General features: G+C 47.1%; 1 protein-coding gene across 1 annotated transcript in view; it reads right to left on the bottom strand.

Annotated features, from left to right (window-relative positions):
• man2c1 (mannosidase, alpha, class 2C, member 1) overlaps positions 1–9,379 on the bottom strand; it is a 43,606-nt gene extending 34,227 nt beyond the window's left edge. The window contains exons 1-7 of the mRNA XM_042327597.1: positions 9,154–9,379; positions 8,734–8,859; positions 8,379–8,502; positions 5,689–5,759; positions 4,917–5,094; positions 4,312–4,501; positions 2,364–2,470 (exon numbers count right to left, since the gene is read on the bottom strand). Coding sequence (XP_042183531.1) covers positions 2,364–2,470; positions 4,312–4,501; positions 4,917–5,094; positions 5,689–5,759; positions 8,379–8,502; positions 8,734–8,859; positions 9,154–9,254 — 897 coding nt within the window. The 5' untranslated portion in view covers positions 9,255–9,379. The remainder of the gene's footprint in view (positions 1–2,363; positions 2,471–4,311; positions 4,502–4,916; positions 5,095–5,688; positions 5,760–8,378; positions 8,503–8,733; positions 8,860–9,153) is intronic.
• Positions 9,380–9,936: the final 557 nt, after the last annotated feature.

The following is a 9,936-nucleotide window of genomic DNA, read 5'->3' as shown; positions in this document are numbered from 1 at the left end:
TTAACCCAGTCAAACTGCTGAGCCTGGAGAGAAGAGAGACCACTATTAACCCAGTCAAACTGCTGAGCCTGGAGAGAGGAGAGACCACTATTAACCCAGTCAAACTGCTGGGCCTGGAGAGAGGAGAGGAGAGACCACTATTAACCCAGTCAAACTGCTGGGCCTGGAGAGAGGAGAGGAGAGACCACTATTAACCCAGTCAAACTGCTGGGCCTGGAGAGAGGAGAGGAGAGACCACTATTAACCCAGTCAAACTGCTGGGCCTGGAGAGAGGAGAGGAGAGACCACTATTAACCCAGTCAAACTGCTGGGCCTGGAGAGAGGAGAGGAGAGACCACTATTAACCCAGTCAAACTGCTGGGCCTGGAGAGAGGAGAGACCACTATTAACCCAGTCAAACTGCTGGGCCTGGAGAGAGGAGAGGAGAGACCACTATTAACCCAGTCAAACTGCTGGGCCTGGAGAGAGGAGAGACCACTATTAACCCAGTCAAACTGCTGAGCCTGGAGAGAGGAGAGACCACTATTAACCCAGTCAAACTGCTGGGCCTGGAGAGAGGAGAGGAGAGACCACTATTAACCCAGTCAAACTGCTGGGCCTGGAGAGAGGAGAGGAGAGACCACTATTAACCCAGTCAAACTGCTGGGCCTGGAGAGAGGAGAGACCACTATTAACCCAGTCAAACTGCTGAGCCTGGAGAGAGGAGAGACCACTATTAACCCAGTCAAACTGCTGAGCCTGGAGAGAGGAGAGGAGAGACCACTATTAACCCAGTCAAACTACTGAGCCTGGAGAGAGGAGAGACAAAGGTACAGTACCTGTGAACAGGTGAGTGTGTATTAAAGGTACAGTACCTGTGAACAGGTGAGTGTGTATTAAAGGTACAGTACCTGTGAACAGGTGAGTGTGTATTAAAGGTACAGTACCTGTGAACAGGTGAGTGTGTATTAAAGGTACAGTACCTGTGAACAGGTGAGTGTGTATTAAAGGTACAGTACCTGTGAACAGGTGAGTGTGTATTAAAGGTACAGTACCTGTGAACAGGTGAGTGTGTATTAAAGGTACAGTACCTGTGAACAGGTGAGTGTGTATTAAAGGTACAGTACCTGTGAACAGGTGAGTGTGTATTAAAGGTACAGTACCTGTGAACAGGTGAGTGTGTATTAAAGGTCAGTACCTGTGAACAGGTGAGTGTGTATTAAAGTACAGTACCTGAACAGGTGAGTGTGTATTAAAGGTACAGTACCTGTGAACAGGTGAGTCCTCATTTAAAGGGCCACAGCCAGGCCTGATAGAGACAGGGACAGAGTGTATTAAAGGTCAAGTACCTGTGAACAGGTGAGTGTGTATTAAAGGTACAGTAGGCTGATAGAGACAGGGAGTGTGTATTAAATGCAGTACCTGTGAACAGGTGAGTGTGTATTAAAGGTACAGTACCTGTGAACAGGGAGTGTGTATTAAAGGTACAGTCCTGTGAACAGGTGAGTGTGTATTAAAGGTACAGTACCTGTGAACAGGTGAGTGTGTATTAAAGGTACAGTACCTGCAGAACAGGTGAGAGCAGGATTAAAGGTACAGTACCTGTCAACAGGTGAGTGTGCAGCAGGTACAGTACACACACAGGTGAGTGTGTATTAAAGGTACAGTACCTGTGAACAGGTGAGTGTGGAGCAAAGGTACAGTACCTGTGAACAGGTGAGTGGAGCAAAGGTACAGTACCTGTGAACAGGTGAGAGTGTAGAAACCACACAGTAGCTGTGAACAGGTGAGTGTGTATTAAAGGTACAGTACCTGTGAACAGGTGAGTGTGTATTAAACCCAGGTGCAGTACCTGGAACAGGTGAGTGTGTATTAAAGGTACAGTACCTGTGAACAGGTGAGTGTGTATTAAAGGTACAGTACCTGTGAACAGGTGAGTGTGTATTAAAGGTGCAGTACCTGTGAACAGGTGAGTGTGTATTAAAGGTACAGTACCTGTGAACAGGTGAGTGTGTATTAAAGGTACAGTACCTGTGAACAGGTGAGTGTGTATTAAGGTACAGTACCTGTGAACAGGTGAGTGTGTATTAAAGGTACAGTACCTGTGAACAGGTGAGTGGAGCAAAGGTACAGTACCTGTGAACAGGTGAGTGACAAAGGTACAGTACCTGTGAACAGGTGAGTGTGTATTAAAGGTACAGTACCTGTGAACAGGTGAGTGTGTATTAAAGGTACAGTACCTGTGAACAGGTGAGTGTGTATTAAAGGTACAGTACCTGTGAACAGGTGAGTGTGTATTAAAGGTGCAGTACCTGTGAACAGGTGAGTGTGTATTAAAGGTACAGTACCTGTGAACAGGTGAGTGTGTATTAAAGGTACAGTACCTGTGAACAGGTGAAGACCATGTGAGGGTTCTTCTCCATCAGTCTGATCACAGTCACCCAGCTCCTGGCACACTTCCTGATGGTCTCCTCATAGGGCCACAGCCAGGCTAGATAGAGACAGGGACAGAGCAGGATATGAATCAATCAATCACATCCTGATGGTCTCCTCATAGGGCCACAGCCAGGCTAGATAGAGACAGGGACAGAGCAGGATATGAATCAATCAATCACATCCTGATGTGGAGCAGCAGAACACCACACACAGTGGAGCAGCAGAACACCACACACAGTGGAGCAGCAGAGGTGGACACACAGACAGTGGAGCAGCAGTAGACACAGTGGAGCAGCAGGACACCACACACAGTGGAGCAGCAGAACACCACACACAGTGGAGCAGCAGAACACCACACACAGTGGAGCAGCAGAACACCACACACAGTGGAGCAGCAGAACACCACACACAGTGGAGCAGCAGAACACCACACACAGTGGAGCAGCAGAACACCACACACAGTGGAGCAGCAGAACACCACACACAGTGGAGCAGCAGAACACCACACACAGTGGAGCAGCAGGACACCACACACAGTGGACCAGCAGCAGTAGACAGTGGAGCAGCGGTAGACAGTGGAGCAGCAGTAGACAGTGGAGCAGCAGTAAACAGTGAAGCAGCAGTAGACAGTGGAGCAGCAGTAGACAGTGGAGCAGCAGTAGACAGTGGAGCAGCAGTAGACAGTGGAGCAGCAGTAGACAGTGGAGCAGCGGTAGACAGTGGAGCAGCAGTAGACAGTGGAGCAGCAGTAGACAGTGGAGCAGCAGTAGACAGTGGAGCAGCAGTAGACAGTGGAGCAGCGTAGACAGTGGAGCAGCAGAAGACAGTGGAGCAGCAGTAGACAGTGGAGCAGCAGTAGACAGTGGAGCAGCACCTAGACAGTGGAGCAGCATAGACAGTGGAGCAGCAGTAGACAGTGGAGCAGCAGTAGACAGTGGAGCAGCAACTGGACACCAGTGGAGCAGCAGAAGACAGCAGCAGTAGACAGTGGAGCAGCAGTAGACAGTGGAGCAGCGGTAGACAGTGGAGCAGCAGCAGCGGTAGACAGTGGAGCAGCGGTAGACAGTGGAGCAGCGGTAGACAGTGGAGCAGCAGTAGACAGTGGAGCAGCAGTAGACAGTGGAGCAGCAGTAGACAGTGGAGCAGCAGTACACCACACACAGTGGAGCAGCAGAAGACAGTGGAGCAGCAGTAGACCACACACAGTGGAGCAGCAGTAGACAGTGGAGCAGCAGTAGACAGTGGAGCAGCAGAAGACAGTGGAGCAGCAGTAGACAGTGGAGCAGCGGTAGACAGTGGAGCAGCGGTAGACAGTGGAGCAGCAGTAGACAGTGGAGCAGCAGTAGACAGTGGAGCAGCAGTAGACAGTGGAGCAGCAGTAGACAGTGGAGCAGCAGTAAACAGTGGAGCAGCAGTAAACAGTGAACCAGCAGTAGACAGTGGAGCAGCGGTAGACAGTGAACCAGCAGTAGACAGTGGAGCAGCAGTAGACAGTGAACAGCAGTAAACAGTGGAGCAGCAGTAAACAGTGGAGCAGCAGTGACAGTGGAGCAGCAGTAGACAGTGGAGCAGCAGTAGACAGTGGAGCAGCAGTAGACAGTGGAGCAGCGGTAGACAGTGGAGCAGCGGTAGACAGTGGAGCAGCAGTAAACAGTGGAGCAGCAGTAGACAGTGGAGCAGCAGTAGACAGTGGAGCAGCAGTAGACAGTGGAGCAGCGGTAGACAGTGGAGCAGCAGTAGACAGTGGAGCAGCAGTAGACAGTGGAGCAGCAGTAGACAGTGGAGCAGCAGTAGACAGTGGAGCAGCAGTAGACAGCGGAGCATCATTACAGGAGAACTCAATACATGGACATAGACTAAACAAAATCAGTCATCTTGAAAGAGAGAGATGTTTACCTGAGTCAATGTGGCAGTGTCCCATAGCGTGGACAGTGTGCTGGCTCTCTCCATTCCTCTGGCTGAAGAACTTCTGAGCCAGACTCCGGGCCGCAGGAAATGAGCTGGGATTGGTCGGCTCACACAGGTTCACCATCTCATTGGCTGTGAACAGAGCCTGGTACCCACGCTGTTCCCCCTCACCCAGCAACTGAGAGGAGGCAGAAGAGAGAAGATCAACAGGCCAATGAGAAAGCAGGAACAGAACAGCAGACTGACTGAAGTTGACAGTTACACTTCATTCACAGTTAAATGTCACAATTCCATCTGCAGGTTCGGGTTTGGAGTCAATTCCATTTAGTTAGTTTACTACTCCTGGAATTGACCCCACCCTGCTCCAGACATGACCTCTTGACCTTGTACTCCTGGAATTGACCCCACCCTGCTCCAGACATGACCTCTTGACCTACTACTCCTGGAATTGACCCCACCCTGCTCCAGATATGACCTCTTGACCTACTACTCCTGGAATTGACCCCAGCCTACTCCAGACAGGACCTCTTGACCTACTTCACAACCCATTAGGTAGTACCTTGACATTATAGAATACTGATATCTCAACATACCTTGACCATGTCTACCAGCATCTCCAAATCAGTCAGCAGCTCCCTGACGTCCGACTTAAACACCACAAGCTCAGCCTTCTGGACAGAGTACTTCCTGTCTGGGTCAGGTGCTGCAATCATGGATCCCTGTCCCGCTCCGAAAAGACTGTTACACGCCAGCTCAACATACAGGGAGATGCTAAAAGAGACAGAAGACAGACTACAGTTTACAACACAGAACTAGAACACACTGAGGCGATCCTGACTCGCTGCAAACAGACCGTTACGCGCCAACTCAATGTAGAGCAGCGCTGTCCCCGATTAAACAAACTTAGTCAACCGAGAGCCTCCTGTCCTTTCAACCAATCGATTGAAATGTTTAAACTTATATTTTTCCATATCTTGACACATCCTATGTGTTTTAATCAAATCAAATACATTCACTGAGCTATATTTTATATTTAAGAGTCTTAAAAGTAGCCACCGTTTGCTGAACACAAAAGGATTTCCATGGCAGAAAAATCCCTGAAGAGCGTCTGTTAAATGACTAAAATGTCAAATGTAAATTGAATTCACCCCAAACAGGATGTAGAACCCACTAACCTGTGTGGATCATCATCCTCCAGTCAGTCAGGATGTAGAACCCACTAACCTGTGTGGATCATCATCCTCCAGACAGTCAGGATGGAGAACCCACTAACCTGTCATCATCCTCCAGACAGTCAGGATGTAGAACCCACTAACCTGTGTGGATCATCATCCTCCAGACAGTCAGGATGTAGAATCCACTAACCTGTGTGGCTCATCATCCTTCAGACACTCAGTCAAGATGTAGCTGGTCTTCTCCCCTTCTTTGGTCAACCCCTATCAATCAAATAACAACATGAAGATCAACCCCTGTCAATCAAATAACAAGATGAAGGTCAACCCCTGTCAATCAAATAACAACATCAAGGTCAACCCCTGTCAATCAAATAACAACATCAAGGTCAACCCCTGTCAATCAAATAACAACATCAAGGTCAACCCCTGTCAATCAAATAACAACATCAAGGTCAACCCCTGTCAATCAAATAACAACATCAAGGTCAACCCCTGAGAATGATGTGTTTGAACAACATCAAGGTCAACCCCTGAGAATGATGTGTTTGAACAACATCAAGGTCAACCCCTGAGAATGATGTGTTTGAACAACATCAAGGTCAACCCCTGAGAATGATGTGTTTGAACAACATCAAGGTCAACCCCTGAGAATGATGTGTTTGAACAACATCAAGGTCAACCCCTGAGAATGATGTGTTTGAACAACATCAAGGTCAACCCCTGAGAATGATGTGTTTGAACAACATGCAGTGAGGCTTGATTAGCGTACATAACATAGTTGACATATAACTAAAACAGATTGTTATTGTGACTTTGCCCCAAGGCAAGCTGAGAGAGCCCGGAGGATGAGACTAGTCTGTTGAGGTACTGTAGTGGTATGGTGGATGAGGTACTGTAGTGGTATGGTGGATGAGGTACTGTAGTGGTATGGTGGTTGAGGTATGGTGGATGAGGTACTGGTGGTGAGGTATGGTGGATGAGGTACTGTAGTGGTATGGTGGATGAGGTACTGTAGTGGTATGGTGGTTGAGGTACTGTGGAGTGGTGGTTGATGTGTGGATGAGGTATGGTGGATGAGGTACTGAGTGGTATGGTGGACTGTAGTGTATGGTGGATGAGATGAGGTACTGTAGTGGTATACTGGTACTGTAGTGTTAGGTTGAGGTATGGTGGATGAGGTGAGTGGTATGGTGGATGAGGTACTGTAGTGGTATGGTGGATGAGGTACTGTAGTGTTATGGTGGTTGAGGTATGGTGGATGAGGTACTGTAGTGGTATGGTGGATGAGGTACTGTAGTGTTATGGTGGTTGAGGTATGGTGGATGAGGTACTGTAGTGGTATGGTGGATGAGGTACTGTAGTGTTATGGTGGTTGAGGTATGGTGGATGAGGTACTGTAGTGGTATGGTGGATGAGGTACTGTAGTGGTATGGTGGATGAGGTACTGTAGTGGTATGGTGGATGAGGTACTGTAGTGTTATGGTGGTTGAGGTATGGTGGATGAGGTACTGTAGTGGTATGGTGGTTGAGGTACTGTAGTGGTATGGTGGATGAGGTACTGCAGTGTTATGGTGATTGAGGTACTGTAGTGTTATGGTGGTTGAGGTATGGTGGATGAGGTACTGTAGTGTTATGGTGGTTGGGGTATGGTGGATGAGGTACTGTAGTGTTATGGTGGTTGAGGTACTGTAGTGTTATGGTGGTTGAGGTATGGTGGATGAGGTACTGTAGTGTTATGGTGGATGAGGTACTGTAGTGGTATGGTGGATGAGGTACTGTAGTGTTATGGTGGATGAGGTACTGTGGTGTTATGGTGGATGAGAGTACTGTAGTGTTATGGTGGTTGAGGTATGGTGGATGAGGTACTGTAGTGGTATGGTGGTTGAGGTACTGTAGTGGTATGTTGGATGAGGTACTGTAGTGTTATGGTGGTTGAGGTACTGTAGTGTTATGGTGGTTGAGGTATGGTGGATGAGGTACTGTAGTGGTATGGTGGTTGAGGTACTGTAGTGGTATGGTGGATGAGGTACTGTAGTGTTATGGTGGTTGAGGTATGTTATGGTGGTTGAGTATGGTGGATGAGGTACTGTAGTGGTATGGTGGTTGAGGTACTGTAGTGGTATGGTGGTTGAGGTACTGGATGAGTGGTATGGTGGTTGAGGTACTGTAGTGGTATGGTGGATGAGGTACTGTAGTGTTATGTATGGTGGATGAGGTACTGTAGTGTTATGGTGGTTGAGGTATGGTGGATGAGGTACTGTAGTGTTATGGTGGTTGTAGGTATGGTGGATGAGGTACTGGATGAGTGTTATGGTGGTTGAGGTATGGTGGATGGATGTAGTGTTACTGGTTGAGTGTTATGGTGGTTGAGGTGTGGTGGATGAGGTACTGTAGTGTTATGGTGGTTGAGGTATGGTGGATGAGGTACTGTAGTGTTATGGTGGTTGAGGTATGGTGGATGAGATACTGTAGTGTTATGGTGGTTGAGGTATGGTGGATGAGGTACTGTAGTGTTATGGTGGATGAGGTACTGTAGTGTTATGGTGGTTGAGGTATGGTGGATGAGGTACTGTAGTGTTATGGTGGTTGAGGTGCTGTAGTGTTATGGTGGTTGAGGTATGGTGGATGAGGTACTTTCGTGTTATGGTGGTTGAGGTATGGTGGATGAGGTACTGTAGTGGTATGGTGGTTGAGGTGTGGTGGATGAGGTACTGTAGTGGTATGGTGGATGGGGTACTGTAGTGGTATGGTGGATGAGGTACTGTAGAGTTATGGTGGTTGAGGTGTGGTGGATGAGGTACTGTAGTGGTATGGTGGATGAGGTACTGTAGTGGTATGGTGGATGAGGTAAGGCTCATGTGGGTGTATATAATGTTGAACCTGTACAGGTTGCTCATCCCTCCAGACCATGGCCTCTCCATCACTCTCCCAGCTCAGATGGACCTGCTTCCCTCTCCAGGAGTCTGGTATCCTCAGAGATACTTTAAACCAGCATGTCCACCATCTGTAATAAAACATTACTCATACTAGTTTGTTGGTTCACTGGTTTGTTCGTTCTTTTGCACACTCATTCACCAACTCACTCCACTAATTCCCTCACTCAGTTACTCACTCAGTTACTCACTCAGTTACTCACTCAGTTACTCACTCAGTTACTCACTCAGTTACTCGTTCATTCATGGTATTTAACCAAACATGATGTTCGAAGAGAGCTACTAAATATTCCAGTCCTTACGTAGGTCCAAAGGTATCACCAACTTGATACGGCTCAAAGTTCTGTTTGACAGCCTCTAGGAAAGGGATCCGTTGCTGTGACAGAGACGAGGAGATGGACTCCAGGGGACAGGCGTCTCCATATAGTCTGGAAACAAGTCATGTTGTAAGAAACGTGTTTTTATATGACTCAGATCGCCACATAAAGTGCTGTCAGTGTCTCATAACCAGATCCAGAAGGGAGATTCATTACCCAGAAAACAATAGCTATTACAAGGAGCAGAGCAGTTTCTCTCTACACCCGCGGAGAATTCAAACATTTTGCACAATAAATAGAACTTCCATCTGCCCAACAAAACATTGCTACTTAGCTGGGCATATTGAGTGGGTAATGGGCATGCATTTTATTGCACTTGACCGCTAGCTAAGAAATACCATTTACCTTCCCCTAAGGTTGCAGTCGGTGAAATAAATCTCAGATATGAATTTCTCAGCTCGTTCCAGAAGAGTCCGTCGGTTCTTCAGTACCGGTTGATGATACATCACTTAATAATATCTCTGGTCAATGTTCGGAGAATCAATGAATTATCCACTGTTTCGTGAAGTTTAGAGAAACAACAAGGAAGGGACCATGTGTACCCGGAAGTACAATAGAAATACTATTGTCTTTGCGTTGATCAGCCGCTAGATGTCGCTGTTGTTAACATGTCACTAACGTTCTAAGGCCGTATGATTAGCCCTCCACTACCATACTATTTAGGGGGTAAGTAATCTTACTGCATAGTGCACTAATAATTGTATGATATGAGTATAATATGAGAAAGAATATCAAATGTCAACATTTATTTAAACCAAAGGGTTTGAAAAACCATACATATAGTTATGTTATTCATGTACAATGAGACAACTAGCACAGAGAGACTGAGTACACCATTCCCATTACCTTTATGGTCCTTCCAAAACCGGAAGTGCCTATGTAGATGGTACATGTTATAATCTGTAGATGGTACATGTTATAATCTGTAGTTGGTACATGTTATAATCTGTAGTTGGTACATGTTCTCATCACTGACTGGTACATCACTCATCACTGTCAAACGCTCCCTGAAACACTTCAGCGAGCAGGCCTTTCTAATCAACCTGTATCCTGGAAGGATATTGATCTCATCCCGTCAGTAGAGGATGCCTGGATATTTTTTTAAATGCCTTCCTAACCATCTTAAAT

Source organism: Oncorhynchus tshawytscha, linkage group LG01, assembly GCF_018296145.1.
Source record: "Oncorhynchus tshawytscha isolate Ot180627B linkage group LG01, Otsh_v2.0, whole genome shotgun sequence".
In the NCBI taxonomy this organism is placed as follows: domain Eukaryota; kingdom Metazoa; phylum Chordata; class Actinopteri; order Salmoniformes; family Salmonidae; genus Oncorhynchus; species Oncorhynchus tshawytscha.
This window is presented reverse-complemented; position numbering and strand designations above follow the sequence as displayed.